Below are 17,201 nucleotides of genomic sequence, written 5' to 3'. Positions count from 1 at the left end.
TAGGCCAGAGAGAAGTGGGTAGGCCCACAGAGAAGTGGGTAGGCCCACAGAGACGTTCTAGTTAAAATACCCCTCTCTCGTCAGTGTCACCCCCCACCACCGCCCCACCATGTGTAACTCTGTGTTGTCTGTTCACACTGCTATGCTTTATCTTGGCCAGGTCGCAGTTGCAAATGAGAACTTGTTCTCAACTAGCCTACCTCGTTAAATAAAGGTGAAATTAAAAATACATTTTAAAAACATGAGGAGTCTTGCTGTCAGACATGGCAACACGCCAAGCTTTGCATCTTCATAAAGAAAGAGACAAACACACAAACACTTACCTATCACACACACAAGCTGCACTAACCTATCGCCAACACTCACAACACGCACGGCCCAGTTATGGTCATGGACATGGTTCCCGCCTACTGTTCCTTTCATCTCTCCAGTCCCCTCTCCCTGCTGGCACCATTACGTTAACACAAACACTGCATTTATGTCATCATTCACAGCACCAGGCAGACATTCCCTCAATATTTCTACATCCCAAATGATACCCTATTCTCTACAGAGTGCACTACTTCTGGCCTGAGCCCAGTGCCATTTGGGGAGCAATGATGCTCTGTTTCAGGGGTTTTTGGGGCATGGGTGAGTGGTGGGAAAGTGGAGTGCTGTCTGTGGCCTCACAGCAAGCAGCCCTCTCCCTCCTCTCATTCCCTCCCTCTCTCTGTTTTATATTTTGGCAGGCTATCACAAGAGGCTTCATGCAGATCACATATTTCGGCCTCAAATGATCTTGGAAAACATTACCCCCATAATGCTGTTGCTGTGTGTTTGTGTGTCTGTGTAGGAGTGTCTCCACCAGTCTTACCTCTACGTAGTCCTTGGCGTGGCCCCAGTCTCTCTTGGAGTCCAGGTTACCCAGACTAAAGCTCTCCAGCTGGCCCAGGTGAATCTTCGCCACAGAACGACTGATCTTACGCGTCACGAAGTTCGCTCCTGGGAGGGAGGGGGAGAGAGAGAGACAAAAACAGAAAGAGGAGAGAATATTAGCAAGGTCATGGCCTAACAATCAAAACACAACCGTTAACCCCCCCCACCGCGGCCGTCTGTCTCCTCGTCACTGCATTGGCCCTGGGTCCACTAGAACTGGGTTCAAATACCCAAAGCAAAATCAAATACATGTTATTAGTCACATGCTCCGAATACAACAGCTGTAGACCTTACCGTGAAATGCTTACTTACAAGCCCTTAACCAACAATGCAGTTCAAGAAAAAGTTTAGAAAATATTTACTAAATAAACTAAAGTAAAAAAATGAACACAATAAAATAACAAGGCTATATACAGGGGTTTCCGTGACCGAGTCAATGTGCGGGGGTACAGGTTAGTTTAAGGTTAATCTTTCAAACACTTTGATCATTTGCTCCAGTCCACGTGGAGTGTCAAGTGGGTGAGGTTTGCAGTTTTGGGACTAGTCTATTGGCCCATTGCAACAGGCCTGTTTTTAAAATCGTGTTTGAACCCAGGTCTCGGTCCACCACAACCAGCGAGTCACAGCGATCTGTTACCACCTCACGTTACAGCCACTACTTCACTTTAGGAATCTCTCTCTATATATATATAACACACACACACACAGGCACAGCCACAGGCATATATATATATATATATAATAGACCTATATATAAATCTAGGCTATAACGCAATGTTGGTCTAGCAACACAAATATCACCAGAGAAGTTCCATTGGTCAAAATGGAACAAAACAGGACCGTCAGATGGAGGGGAGCACTAACACACACACACACACACACACGTACTAACACACGCACAAACACGCGCACTAACACGCGCACTAACATGCGCACTAACACACGCACTAACACACGCACTAACACACGCACTAACACACGCACTAACACACGCACTAACACACGCACTAACACACGCACTAACACACGCACTAACAAACACACGCACTAACACACGCACACACTAACACACTAACACACACGCACTAACACACACACACACACGCACACACTAACACACACACAGGCACGCATTAACACACGCAGACACGCATTAACACACGCAGACACGCATTAACACACTCAGACACGCATTAACACACTCAGACACGCATTAACACACTCAGACACGCATTAACACACTCAGACACGCATTAACACACTCAGACACGCATTAACACACTCAGACACGCATTAACACACTCAGACACGCATTAACACACGCAGACACGCATTAACACACTCAGACACGCATTAACACACTCAGACACGCATTAACACACTCAGACACGCATTAACACACTCAGACACGCATTAACACACGCAGACACGCACTAACACACACACGCACTAACACACACACACACTAACACACACACACACAGGCATGCATTAACACATGCAGACACGCATTAACACACGCAGACACGCACTGACACACACACACGCACTAACACACACACACTAACACACACACACACTAACACACGCATTAACACACACACTAACACACACACGCACTAACACACGCACACACACGCACTAACACACGCACACACACGCACTAACACACGCACACACACAAACACAGATGGAGAGGACCACCCCGACTCTGCTAGCGTAGAGTGTCCAGTCCAAGAGTACCGCAGTGTGGGTTAGTCTGCCAGAACGTGGCCCTGACTGTCTGCCTGGTGTTGCTGCTGCTCTCTTGGACCAGACACACATGGAGATTGTATCTGCTGCAAAACAAATTATCTTCTAATTGCTTGCTCTGCGTGTGCTCTGCGTGTGTGTGTGAGAGATATGGAGGGAGGGTTTTGGGTGTTTGGTTGAACATTGCAGCCTCTAACTATGGTGAAACTACCTGCACACCTTTATCCAAGGAAAACACTGAATGATAGAGAGTGATAGCAACACTGAATGATAGAGAGTGATAGCAACACTGAATGATAGAGAGTGATAGCAACACTGAATGATAGAGAGTGATAGCAACACTGAATGATAGAGAGTGATAGCAACACTGAATGATAGAGAGTGATAGCAACACTGAATGATAGAGAGTGATAGCAACACTGAATGATAGAGAGTGATAGCAACACTGAATGATAGAGAGTGATAGCAACACTGAATGATAGAGAGTGATAGCAACACTGAATATTATAATGACGTGTATAATAATGTGACGGTCTTTAAATAAACAATTTATTAAAGCTTGAGGATTATGGCAGCCTTGACAGCAAACGTTATATTAGCTGTCTTGTTGAATTTAGTCTGTGTAATAATGAGGAGGATACCCAACACAAAAGCTTTATAGGCCTACTATGAAAACACAAAAATAATACGGAAGCAAATATGAAAACGTAAATACCAATGAAAACCTCAAAATGATGTTCAGAAACATGATGTAAATATGTTGTAACATGTCTAAACATCTCTTTGTTTATCATTTCTTGACATCGTCATATTTAGAGTAGGCCTCTGCATAAATCTGAGTGATCATTAAGTTGGATCTTTATTTCATTATCCAACTCCCAACATGTTCTCCTTGATTAAAACAGACAAAATAGTTTTAGTCTAAACATTCAATCTGACTCACACAAGCAATTTATGGGCACAGCAAACCCTCAGATAGATGGACATTAGAACGTGAAGACATTGACTATTCTATGATCAAGAAATAGAAGATTCAAACAAATTATTTGCAATTCTGTTACTTTAGGCTACATTTGTGTGAGTTGTTTTTATACGAGCTACTTTTACACTGGGACATGGCTGTTTAATGTCAGTCTTACTGTTGGCGATTATTCATTTAGGTTACAAGAAAGCTGATTTTAGAAGGGGTAAAAAAACATCTGGTTGAGCTACACCAGTTTGGGCTTACCCAACACAGTACTCCACAGCCTATCTGTTCTCATTCATAGACACCCAGATACGGAGTTCTAGGCCACTTGGACCTATGAAGTTAAGTCGCATGTTGCTGTGTATTAGGGACTCCAGACCATAATTATCTAGTGGCTTGTCTCTTTACTGTGTCTCTGTTGCGATGACAAGGAGCAGGCGGGCGGAGTTAGCCACAGCACAATCCCATGAACCCAATCACACACACAAACACACCAAATTTGTAGTAATTATTTCATTATAAAAGCAACAGCTTTAGAGGTTGAGGGAAACCAGACCCTAGACAGACTAAAGCGTGTTTTGTGTTGTTAGGAGGGCCGGGAGTTGTGTGCTTATGGCCATGTCACCACTGCATTGTTTTACACTATTTGATGTAAAACTCTTAGCTGTATATAATAGAACTACACTGATGCTAAATCACAATAACAAAACTGCATTTTCAAATTTGATCCGTTTTAAGGGTGAAATACAAGCTATCAAAGGCTGTCATCAAAGCTGTCCATTATTCACTACAAGATGGAACCATCAACATTGTGAATAACTATCTTTGACATATTCATTTTAAAAGAGCTTGTGGTCATGAAGCGAAGCTAAATGTTAGAAACCCCCTTGTGTCAGAGTGATCCTGTCTCAACCCACGCAGTAACATCTCTGCCCTGGGTGCTTCAATGCTTTCTCTTCCTACCAGGTCACTTACACTGGTAAGTAGAATCTCAGCTTTATTAGCATTTTAACTTGTTATAAGAAAAAGTGTGTGTGTTACAAACCAGGTCACCAGCAAAATAAGTTTATCAAGCCATTATCATCATGCTGATGCCATTGGTACACACGCACGCACGCACGCACGCACGCACGCACACACACTAACACAAACACACACGATTCCCATACTTAAAGTGTAACTAGAACCCTGACTGATAACTGTGCTGGAAGCAGTGTAACTAGAACCCTGACTGATAACTGTGCTGGAAGCAGTGTAACTAGAACCCTGACTGATAACTGTAGTGGTAGCAGTGTAACTAGAACCCTGACTGATAACTGTGGTGGTAGCAGTGCAACTAGAACCCTGACTGATAACTGTGGTGGTAGCAGTGTAACTAGAACCCTGACTGATAACTGTGGTGGTAGCAGTGCAACTAGAACCCGGACTGATAATGGTGCTGGTAGCAGTGTAACTTAGAACCCTGACTGATAACTGTGGTGGTAGCAGTGTAACTAGAACCCTGACGGATAACTGTGCTGGTAGCAGTGTAACTAGAACCCTGACTGATAACTGTAGTGGTAGCAGTGTAACTAGAACCCTGACTGATAACTATGGTGGTAGCAGTGTAACTAGAACCCTGACTGATAACTGTAGTGGTAGCAGTGTAACTAGAACCCTGACTGATAACTGTGCTGGTAGCAGTGTAACTAGAACCCTGACTGAAACTGTAGTGGTAGCAGTGTAACTAGAACCCTGACTGATAACTGCGGTGGTAGCAGTGTAACTAGAACCCTGACTGATAACTCTGCTTGTAGCAGTGTAACTAGAACCCTGACTGATAACTGTGGTGGTAGCAGTGTAACTAGAACCCTGACTGATAACTGTGGTGGTAGCAGTGTAACTAGAACCCTGACTGATAACTGTAGTGGTAGCAGTGTAACTAGAACCCTGACTGATAACTATGGTGGTAGCAGTGTAACTAGAACCCTGACTGATAACTGTAGTGGTAGCAGTGTAACTAGAACCCTGACTGATAACTGTGCTGGTAGCAGTGTAACTAGAACCCTGACTGATAACTGTAGTGGTAGCAGTGTAACTAGAACCCTGACTGATAACTATGGTGGTAGCAGTGTAACTAGAACCCTGACTGATAACTGTGGTGGTAGTAGTGTAACTAGAACCCTGACTGATAACTGTGGTGGTAGCAGTGTAACTAGAACCCTGACTGATAACTGTGGTGGTAGCAGTGTAACTAGAACCCTGACTGATAACTGTGGTGGTAGCAGTGTAACTAGAACCATGACTGCTAACTATGGTGGTAGCAGTGTAACTAGAACCCTGACTGATAACTGTGCTGGTAGCAGTGTAACTAGAACCCTGACTGATAACTATGCTGGTAGCAGTGTAACTTAGAACCCTGACTGATAACTGCGGTGGTAGCAGTGTAACTAGAACCCTGACTGATAACTCTGCTGGTAGCAGTGTAACTAGAACCCTGACTGATAACTGTGGTGGTAGCAGTGTAACTAGAACCCTGACTGATAACTGTGGTGGTAGCAGTGTAACTAGAACCCTGACTGATAACTGTGGTGGTAGCAGTGTAACTAGAACCCTGACTGATAACTATGGTGGTAGCAGTGTAACTAGAACCCTGACTGATAACTGTGCTGGTAGCAGTGTAACTAGAACCCTGACTGATAACTGCGGTGGTAGCAGTGTAACTAGAACCCTGACTGATAACTCTGCTGGTAGCAGTGTAACTAGAACCCTGACTGATAACTGTGGTGGTAGCAGTGTAACTAGAACCCTGACTGATAACTGTGGTGGTAGCAGTGTAACTAGAACCCTGACTGATCACTGTGGTGGTAGTAGTGTAACTAGAACCCTGACTGATAACTGTAGTGGTAGCAGTGTAACTAGAACCCTGACTGATAACTGTAGTGGTAGCAGTGTAACTAGAACCCTGACTGATAACTGTGCTGGTAGCAGTGTAACTAGAACCCTGACTGATAACTGTGGTGGTATCAGTGTAACTAGAACCCTGACTGATAACTGTGGTGGTAGCAGTATAACTAGATCCCTGACTGATAACTGTGGTGGTAGCAGTGTAACTAGAACCCTGACTGATAACTGTGCTGGTAGCAGTTTAACTAGAACCCTGACTGATAACTGTGCTGGTAGCTATGTACTGTGGTGGTAGCGAAGACAAAGTCTGCTCTGTTACTGACCCTAATGACCTGCTGAGTAAGACAAAGTCTGCTCTGTTACTGACCCTAATGTGTTCCTTTACTGGGAGCAGCATCACAGGACGGTCGGGTTGGTGTGTGTGTGCGTGTGCATGGGGCGGCGGTGGCCGTTTAACCTCGCCCTGCAGGCCCGCGGAAAGTCCAATAAAACCATCAGCCGTGAAAACTGAGCAGACAGCAAAACCTATGCCAGTATTTCTCCCTCTCTCCCTGTCCTTTTTTTCTTCTTCCCATTTCATTTTGTTTCCTTGGCGAGAGAAGGGACAGGAAAAACCTAAGACACGGGCTACATTGTCACAGCTGGGACTGGGGGAAGAAGGTATGGAGGGATGGAGGGCCGAGTCTTAGGGAATATGCTCGCATCCCACACTACCCCACCTCACTCCACCCCACCCCATCTCACTCCACCCCACCCCATTCCACCTCACCCCACCCCACTCCACCCCATCCCACCCCAGTCTAGTCTAGTTGGGTGAGTCCTGGGTGGGGTAGTTGGGTTAGTCCTGTGGGGTGGTTGGGTTAGTCCTGTGGGGTGGTTGGGTTAGTCCTGTGGGGTGGTTGGGTTAGTCCTGTGGGGTGGTTGGGTTAGTCCTGTGGGGTGGTTGGGTTCGTCCTGTGGGGTAGTTGGGTTCGTCCTGTGGGGTAGTTGGGTTCGTCCTGTGGGGTAGTTGGGTTCGTCCTGTGGGGTGGTTGGGTTAGATCTGTGGGGTGGTTGGGTTAGATCTGTGGGGTGGTTGGGTTCGTCCTGTGGGGTAGTTGGGTTCGTCCTGTGGGGTAGTTGGGTTCGTCCTGTGGGGTAGTTGGGTTCGTCCTGTGGGGTGGTTGGGTTAGATCTGTGGGGTGGTTGGGTTAGATCTGTGGGGTGGTTGGGTTAGATCTGTGGGGTGGTTGGGTTAGATCTGTGGGGTGGTTGGGTTAGTCCTGTGGGGTGGTTGGGTTAGTCCTGTGGGGTGGTTGGGTTAGTCCTGGGTGGGGTAGTTGGGTTAGTCCTGGGTGGGGTAGTTGGGTTAGTCCTGTGGGGTGGTTGGGTTAGTCCTGTGGGGTGGTTGGGTTAGTCCTGGGTGGGGTAGTTGGGTTAGTCCTGGGTGGGGTAGTTGGGTTAGTCCTGGGTGGGGTAGTTGGGTTAGTCCTGGGTGGGGTAGTTGGGTTAGTCCTGTGGGGTGGTTGGGTTAGTCCTGTGGGGTGGTTGGGTTAGTCCTGTGGGGTGGTTGGGTTAGTCCTGTGGGGTGGTTGGGTTAGTCCTGTGGGGTGGTTGGGTTAGTCCTGGGTGGGGTAGTTGGGTTAGTCCTGGGTGGGGTAGTTGGGTTAGTCCTGGGTGGGGTAGTTGGGTTAGTCCTGTGGGGTGGTTGGGTTAGTCCTGTGGGGTGGTTGGGTTAGTCCTGGGTGGGGTAGTTGGGTTAGTCCTGGGTGGGGTTGTTGGGTTAGTAGTCCTGGGTGGGGTTGTTGGGTTAGTAGTCCTGGGTGGGGTTGTTGGGTTAGTAGTCCTGGGTGGGGTAGTTGGGTTAGTCCTGGGTGGGGTAGTTGGGTTAGTCCTGTGGGTGGTTGGGTTAGTCCTGTGGGGTGGTTGGGTTAGTCCTGGGTGGGGTAGTTGGGTTAGTCCTGGGTGGGGTAGTTGGGTTAGTCCTGGGTGGGGTAGTTGGGTTAGTCCTGGGTGGGGTAGTTGGGTTAGTCCTGGGTGGGGTAGTTGGGTTAGTCCTGGGTGGGGTAGTTGGGTTAGTCCTGGGTGGGGTGGTTGGGTTAGTCCTGTGGGGTGGTTGGGTTAGTCCTGTGGGGTGGTTGGGTTAGTCCTGTGGGGTGGTTGGGTTAGTCCTGTGGGGTGGTTGGGTTAGTCCTGGGGGTGGTTGGGTTAGTCCTGGGGGTGGTTGGGTTAGTCCTGTGGGGTGGTTGGGTTAGTCCTGTGGGGTGGTTGGGTTAGTCCTGGGGGTGGTTGGGTTAGTCCTGGGGGTGGTTGGGTTAGTCCTGTGGGGTGGTTGGGTTAGTCCTGTGGGGTGGTTGGGTTAGTCCTGTGGGGTGGTTGGGTTAGTCCTGTGGGGTGGTTGGGTTAGTCCTGTGGGGTGGTTGGGTTAGTCCTGTGGGGTGGTTGGGTTAGTCCTGGGGGTGGTTGGGTTAGTCCTGGGGGTGGTTGGGTTAGTCCTGGGGGTGGTTGGGTTAGTCCTGGGGTGGTTGGGTTAGTCCTGTGGGGTGGTTGGGTTAGTCCTGGGAGGTGGTTGGGTTAGTCCTGGGTGGGGTAGTTGGGTTAGTCCTGGGTGGGGTTGTTGGGTTAGTAGTCCTGGGTGGGGTGGTTGGGTTAGTAGTCCTGGGTGGGGTGGTTGGGTTAGTCCTGGGGGTGGTTGGGTTAGTCCTGTGGGGTGGTTGGGTTAGTCCGGTGGGGTGGTTGGGTTAGTCCTGGGTGGGGTAGTTGGGTTAGTCCTGGGTGGGGTAGTTGGGTTAGTCCTGGGTGGGGTAGTTGGGTTAGTCCTGGGTGGGGTAGTTGGGTTAGTCCTGGGTGGGGTAGTTGGGTTAGTCCTGGGTGGGGTGGTTGGGTTAGTCCTGTGGGGTGGTTGGGTTAGTCCTGTGGGGTGGTTGGGTTAGTCCTCTGGGGTGGTTGGGTTAGTCCTGTGGGGTGGTTGGGTTAGTCCTGTGGGGTGGTTGGGTTAGTCCTGGGAGGTGGTTGGGTTAGTCCTGGGGTGGTTGGGTTAGTCCTGGGGGTGGTTGGGTTAGTCCTGTGGGGTGGTTGGGTTAGTCCTGGGGGTGGTTGGGTTAGTCCTGTGGGGTGGTTGGGTTAGTCCTGGGAGGTGGTTGGGTTAGTCCTGGGGGGTGGTTGGGTTAGTCCTGGGGGGTGGTTGGGTTAGTCCTGGGGGGTGGTTGGGTTAGTCCTGGGGGGTCTAGAGTGAAAGGATCAGGCTGGTAGGGAGACTAGTCTTCTTGAGTTGGCACTGTAGGGATATTCAGGCTCTCTGAGCTGCAGTCACTCTACCATAATAACTCTGAGCCATAATGCTGAGGGATGATGAGTTATGAAGTCTGCCTTCAAACTCCATGACGGACCAGCCTTACAGACATACAGAGCTCAAAATGGCTCTGTCTGACTCACACACACACACAGTACCATACAGTAATGTGGGAGCCTGCCTTTCTCTGTCTGTCCGTCCGTCCGTCTGTCTGGGATAGTTGGGTTAGTTAGTCCGTCCGTGGGAGCCTGCCTTTCTTTCTTTCTCTGTCTGTCCGTCCGTCCGTCTGTCTGTCTGTCTGGGGTAGTTGGGTTAGTTGGGTTAGTTAGTCCGTCCGTGGGAGCCTGCCTTTCTTTCTTTCTTTCCGTCCGTCCCGTCCGTCTGTGTTCGCGCATTTGCTTCCGCTCAGACCAGACTGGACAGCTAAGCAGTTTCTTTGTCGGTAAGCTTACTCTTACTCACACAAACACTGGTCATTGCAAAGCTCACAACATCTAATTCATTCCAGGTATGTGACATGGCTGCTACCTGTCCTTAAATCTGGGGGGTGGGGCGGCAGGTAGCCTAGTGGTTAGAGCAACCGAAAGGAATCCCCAAGCTGACAAGGTAAAAAATGGCGTTCTGCCACTGAACAAGGCAGTTAACCCACTGTCCCTAGGCCGTCATTGAAAATAAGAATTTGTTCTTATCGGACTTGCCTTGTTAAATAAAGGTAAAATAAAGTTTAAAAAAAAAACTGTTTGAACTAACCTTTTCTGTAATTGTAATAATATTTAATATGATTAATAATACTATTAATAATAGTATTAATACTGGCATTAATACTGACAAAAAAAATATTTGAACGTAACCACTGCTTTCAAGTTTCAATTGACTGCTGCTGAGTTGTCATGGAAACGTCTGAGTTTCATTAACAGAGGGGTTCCAGAACGCACCTGTTCTGGAAGTCCTCCAGAACTGCAAATCCCATAATCCTTTACTGTCAGGGAGCAAGGGCCCAGGGAGTGAGTGGCTTAGTGAAAGATTCCATGTGAAAGCCCTCCCCCCAGCATTACTATTCCCCCACCCATCCCCGCACAGGTAGGGATTTGGGCCGACCCTCTATTACCCCTAACTAACCTCAGTACGACTACGTACACAGCTAAAACAGGGAATAAATCATCAACATTTTTAGGTCAATATTTATTTTCTGTAAAGTGTTCTACAGAGAGATTTCAGTGACCTCTCTCTGACACTCATTATCAATACTGAATTATGACTGGAGCAGCTGACTAATTTCCCAGTGTGGCTGAGGGTTTTGAACATCGCTTGCTTGGATGGTCATCAGGCATGCACGTACAGTATGCACGCATGAACACACACACAGGGCCAATGAACTGTCAGCAGTCATCTGCCATCATTGCACAACTTAGGTCCTGATGGATCCACATATAAAATGGAGAAAATAGTAGCATTTCATCCAAAATAAGTCAACCTGTCTTTCTCTCCACCAACGCAAGTGTTTGTTCACACCTGAGAGAATCAACTCAACATGAAGGAAGGAAGGGAGTGAACAATGAAGGTTATTGGAGACGGAGAGAGAAAGAGAGCGAGTCAGCTACTCCCTAAATCTTCTCAGTTGCTATCCAATGAGATCGAGTGAGAGAGCAGATTTGTGGAGGTTTGGTGAGTGAGTGAGTGAGTGAGTGAGGCATGTTTCTCGCATGACAGAACACACTTGACAGAACAGAGAGATTAACCAATGTGTTTGACCAACAGACAAAACATAAACAAGAGAGCTTAAGCGTTTTTCCCCTTCAAAACGTCTGATTCTTTCTGGCCAATCACATCTGATTCTTTCTGGCCAAACACCCCATCACACCTCAACTATTATCCAACACCAATCCACACAGAAAAAAACCGAAGTGATGAGGTGGTGGGAAAGGTGGGTGAGAGGTTTCGAAACCTCAGAGTGTCATTAGTACAGCTAAAAGCATCACCTCAGTCATCCAGATGCTTAGTCACCGTAGCCGCCCGGCAACATAAACACAGGTGTGGTGATGAGTGAAGATGTACCTGAGAGCGAGACTAGTGACATCACAGCCCCGCTTTCCCCGCCTTCGAGGTCATTGGGTCAAGTGAGAAGAGGGTGGACGGGGAGAGGGGGAAGAGGGAGAGGAAGGAGAGAGTCTATTCAACACCTGTCGTCTGGGGTGTCTCTCTCCTCTTCACCTGGCCACAGTTCACCTCATGTTTAGGCTTCCTTTTATCAGCCCTCTCTCAACAGAATAGATGGAACGAGAGAATGAAAAATGAAACAGCTCAGTCACGCTGAGCAGGGATAAGCTACGCTCTGTGAGGGTGCAGGATGGAAGAATACACTCAACAAAACCTCTTGAATGAACACCTCCAAAAGATAACCTTTACAAAATAACATCTTTAATACCACCAAATATATCCCATTACATCTCTACAATATGATCCTTACGTGAAATACTGACTAAAACCAGATAGATGAAAGGGAAGCAGGCTGGGCGTGTATTGGGATAGTGGCTGTATGTATGTGTTTTACGACCACCATTGACTTCCCAAATTGAATTTTCCCCCTAAACATGGCAGTATATTATTCTGTAATCTATACTGTAGACTGGATGAGAGGAATGTACACAACACCATGTTGATGGAGGCATAGAGACCGTTTGTGAAAGTATATGCCTTATCTACTTTGAAGAACTAGTAAATGATTGTCAGAGAGCTCTGCAGCGTACTTCGGCAGGCTAGCCTGGCTAAATAGGATGATTGAAGACAGGTCAGTATTGAGAGCACAGAGAGAACGTTGTGCGGCTGGCTGCTACTGCTTTTCATAGTTCTTCTATTGATGTCCACCCAACGTGGCAATGAAATATTTTCAATTGAATGTTCACAATTTTGGGCTTTGAAATTTCCATAAAAAATCTCGAAAATCAGGCAAATGTCATTAATTGTTAATGCAATTAATGTTGAAATAAAATAGTTGAAACCGAAATCGTGATTATTTTAAAATAATTTCACCGAAACGACCTAGAATATCACTAATCGCTCATCATACAGCGAGAGTACAGCAGAGGGAAGTGACCTCAAGCCTGAGCCTGCAGACATGCACATGTAAATCAGCAGGTGTGCCGAGGTCTTGATACCTGAGAGCCTATACTAGTATAAAGCCCATCAGACAGACATCAAATGAGACCTACAGAGAGATTATTGACAGATGAGGCAGTTCAGTTCTGGTCAGTGATCCTGTAGGGTCCTAATCTACGCTGTGTGAGCTACTCAGTAAAGCTGCTGTGTATCTTATTACAGGGCCAATATGGAGTCCATTTACTGTGTGTGCGGCATGCTAATCCCCACGCCTTATCAGCAGGGGGTCTGTGTTTGTTATGGCTAACTGGCTAAGCTAACCATTCTAGAGCTATAACCACCTAGCCGCAGTGTGAACCGTCCAGGCCGGTAGATACGGCCTGATACATTGTTTGCTTTGGTTCATGCTGGATTAGCCCATAGGTTATTATCCTTTCTCAACTGTCCTGAGTTCTGATTCCAGAACCTTTCTACAACAGAAAAATAAGAATCCTATGTTTATTGGTGGAACAGACGGGTGTTTAAGGGACGAGGTAAGAAAATCCAACTGGGATTAACTCATCATCCTAGCTAGGAGCTGACCTGGGAACAGACAGAGCTTTTTGTTCACCACAACGACACGAAGGAACGAAGGAGGAACAGATGGAGAGAGCGAGCGAGAGACAGCGAGAGAGAGCGCGAGAGAGAGAGCGAGAGAGAGCGCGAGAGAGAGAGAGAGCGAAAGAGAGCGAGAGAGAGCGAGCGAGAGAGAGCAAGAGCGCGAGAGAGAGAGCGAGAGAGAGAGCGAGAGAGCGTGAGAGAGAGAGAGCGCGAGAGAGCGAAAGAGAGCGAGAGAGAGCGAGCGAGAGAGATCGAGATGCTATTTGTTAACTGTGGCAACCTCATCAGAACGACAGGAAAGAAAGAAGGATTGAAGGAAACCTTGGAGACAGCGGTGAGAAAGAGAGTGTGTGGTCAGGTCATCCTTTCAGTCCAGCCCTTTCCCAGCAGCCACCACACCAGACCAGAACAGTGGTGTGACTGGTGCCCAGTTAGAAAGATAAAGGCCAGGAGCAATGGGACTCAGTGTTCCGGGTCATTCCGGAAAATTCCCTCAGACAGGGCCAGCCAGCCTCACACACTCACACTCATAGACACACACAAATGCACACACACCCTCCGCCAGGCCACGTGTGGCACGCTGGGACAAGTGTTTCCTGTATGTGGGGGTGGAGGTGGAGGAGGCGGTGATGTCATTTCTACAGAATCGTATGACATCATCAGCTCCTAGCTCCATTAGTGACTAATGACCCAGTGGGAGGGGAGAGGGAGGGCAGCAGGCAGGTAATGAATGGCCTTTTAATATCAAACACATCCACACACGGTCAAACACATACAGAAACACTGCTTTGCACCGCTCATTATAGACATTGTAAGTCTATAATGACTAAGAATACTATCGGACCTCTGTCTGCCTTCTCTTCTTCTCTCTCATATACTTTGTTATTTCACACATTTCTTCAGATCAGACTCCCCCTTTTCCTGTTGAATTCCCTGGGATTTTATGAGTTTATAAAGGAAATGTGCCGTGAGGGATTGGAGTCATGACCACTACTGCCACACACAAACCCCCCGCCTGCCCGTAGACACACACACGCCTGCCCATAGACACACACACACACACACACACCTCTCCTGAGTAGTGAAAGAGGGAGAGTCCAAAACCCGCACAGTGCGATGGCCGGGGTCGTAACAGGAACCGGGCGGGGGTTCTGGGTAAACAAAGAGTGGGCCAGCCAACCAAAACACCACCCTGGGTTAAGCAACGCAGCAGCGCAACGTAAAAGTGTATGTGTGTGTGGGTGTGGGGGGGGGGCAAGATAGAACATACTGCTGTAACAATGCTGTGATAGAGAGAGTGAGAGAGAGAAGAAGGGTGAGAGAGAAAAAGAGAAAGAGAAACTGGGGAAAGATAATGCGAGAGCTGCCCAGAAGATGGAGAAGGGGTAAGGGACAGTGTGGTTGTTGTCTAGATATGGGTAGGGTGATGGGGTAAGGGACAGTGTGGTTGTTGTCTAGATATGGGTAGGGTGATGGGGTAAGGGACAGTGTGGTTGTTGTCTAGATATGGGTAGGTGGTGTTGGGGTAAGGGACAGTATGGTTGTTGTCTAAATATGGGTAGGGTGATGGGGTAAGGGACAGTGTGGTTGTTGTCTAGATATGGGTAGGGTGATGGGGTAAGGGACAGTGTGGTTGTTGTCTAGATATGGGTAGGTGGTGTTGGGGTAAGGGACAGTATGGTTGTTGTCTAAATATGGGTAGGGTGATGGGGTAAGGGACAGTGTGGTTGTTGTCTAGATATAGGTAGGTGGTAATGGGGTAAGGGACAGTATGGTTGTTGTCTAAATATGGGTAGGGTGATGGGGTAAGGGACAGTGTGGTTGTTGTCTAAATATGGGTAGGGTGATGGGGTAAGGGACAGTGTGGTTGTTGTCTAAATATGGGTAGGGTGATGGGGTAAGGGACAGTATGGTTGTTGTCTAAATATGGGTAGGGTGATGGGGTAAGGGACAGTGTGGTTGTTGTCTAGATATAGGTAGGTGGTGATGGGGTAAGGGACCGTGTGGTTGTTGTCTAAATATGGGTAGGGTGATGGGGTAAGGGACAGTGTGGTTGTTGTCTAGATATAGGTAGGTGGTGATGGGGTAAGGGACAGTATGGTTGTTGTCTAGATATAGGTAGGTGGTGATGGGGTAAGGGACAGTGTGGTTGTTGTCTAAATATGGGTAGGGTGATGGGGTAAGGGACAGTGTGGTTGTTGTCTAGATATAGGTAGGTGATGGGGTAAGGGACAGTGTGGTTGTTGTCTAAATATGGGTAGGTGGTGATGGGGTAAGGGACAGTGTGGTTGTTGTCTAGATATAGGTAGGTGATGGGGTAAGGGACAGTGTGGTTGTTGTCTAAATATGGGTAGGTGGTGATGGGGTAAGGGACAGTGTGGTTGTTGTCTAAATATGGGTAGGTGGTGATGGGGTAAGGGACAGCGTGGTTGTTGTCTAAATATGGGTAGGTGGTGATGGGGTAAGGGACAGCGTGGTTGTTGTCTAGATATAGGTAGGTGATGGGGTAAGGGACAGTGTGGTTGTTGTCTAAATATGGGTAGGTGGTGATGGGGTAAGGGACAGCGTGGTTGTTGTCTAAATATGGGTAGGTGGTGATGGGGTAAGGGACAGTGTGGTTGTTGTCTAGATATAGGTAGGTGATGGGGTAAGGGACAGTGTGGTTGTTGTCTAAATATGGGTAGGTGGTGATGGGGTAAGGGACAGTGTGGTTGTTGTTTAAATATGGGTAGGTGGTGATGGGGTAAGGGACAGTGTGGTTGTTGTCTAAATATGGGTAGGTGGTGATGGGGTAAGGGACAGTATGGTTGTTGTCTAGATATAGGTAGGTGATGGGGTAAGGGACAGTATGGTTGTTGTCTAGATATAGGTAGGTGGTGATGGGGTAAGGGACAGTGTGGTTGTTGTCTAGATATAGGTAGGTGGTGATGGGGTAAGGGACAGTGTGGTTGTTGTCTAGATATAGGTAGGTGGTGATGGGGTAAGGGACAGTGTGGTTGTTGTCTAAATATGGGTAGGGTGATGGGGTAAGGGACAGTATGGTTGTTGTCTAAATATGGGTAGGGGGTGATGGGGTAAGGGACAGTGTGGTTGTTGTCTAAATATGGGTAGGGGGTGATGGGGTAAGGGACAGTGTGGTTGTTGTCTAAATATGGGTAGGGGGTGATGGGGTACGGGACAGTGTGGTTGTTGTCTAAATATGGGTAGGTGGTGATGGGGTAAGGGACAGCGTGGTTGTTGTCTAGATATAGGTAGGTGATGGGGTAAGGGACAGTGTGGTTGTTGTCTAAATATGGGTAGGTGGTGATGGGGTAAGGGACAGCGTGGTTGTTGTCTAAATATGGGTAGGTGGTGATGGGGTAAGGGACAGTATGGTTGTTGTCTAGATATAGGTAGGTGATGGGGTAAGGGACAGTATGGTTGTTGTCTAGATATAGGTAGGTGGTGATGGGGTAAGGGACAGTGTGGTTGTTGTCTAGATATAGGTAGGTGGTGATGGGGTAAGGGACAGTGTGGTTGTTGTCTAGATATAGGTAGGTGGTGATGGGGTAAGGGACAGTGTGGTTGTTGTCTAAATATGGGTAGGGTGATGGGGTAAGGGACAGTATGGTTGTTGTCTAAATATGGGTAGGGGGTGATGGGGTAAGGGACAGTGTGGTTGTTGTCTAAATATGGGTAGGGGGTGATGGGGTAAGGGACAGTGTGGTTGTTGTC

General features: G+C 47.7%; 1 protein-coding gene across 2 annotated transcripts in view; it reads right to left on the bottom strand.

Moving 5' to 3' along the window:
* The window catches only part of gmds (GDP-mannose 4,6-dehydratase), a 195,862-nt gene that overhangs the window by 102,327 nt on the left and 76,334 nt on the right, over nt 1-17,201 (bottom strand). For both annotated transcript variants that reach the window (XM_065009167.1, XM_065009168.1), the window contains one exon: nt 854-981. In XM_065009167.1, coding sequence (XP_064865239.1) covers nt 854-981 — 128 coding nt within the window. The remainder of the gene's footprint in view (nt 1-853; nt 982-17,201) is intronic.

Source organism: Oncorhynchus nerka, linkage group LG24 (genome assembly GCF_034236695.1).
Source record: "Oncorhynchus nerka isolate Pitt River linkage group LG24, Oner_Uvic_2.0, whole genome shotgun sequence".
Taxonomy (NCBI): domain Eukaryota; kingdom Metazoa; phylum Chordata; class Actinopteri; order Salmoniformes; family Salmonidae; genus Oncorhynchus; species Oncorhynchus nerka.
Note: the sequence above shows the minus strand (reverse complement) of the source record. Positions and strands in the feature narration are given on the sequence as shown.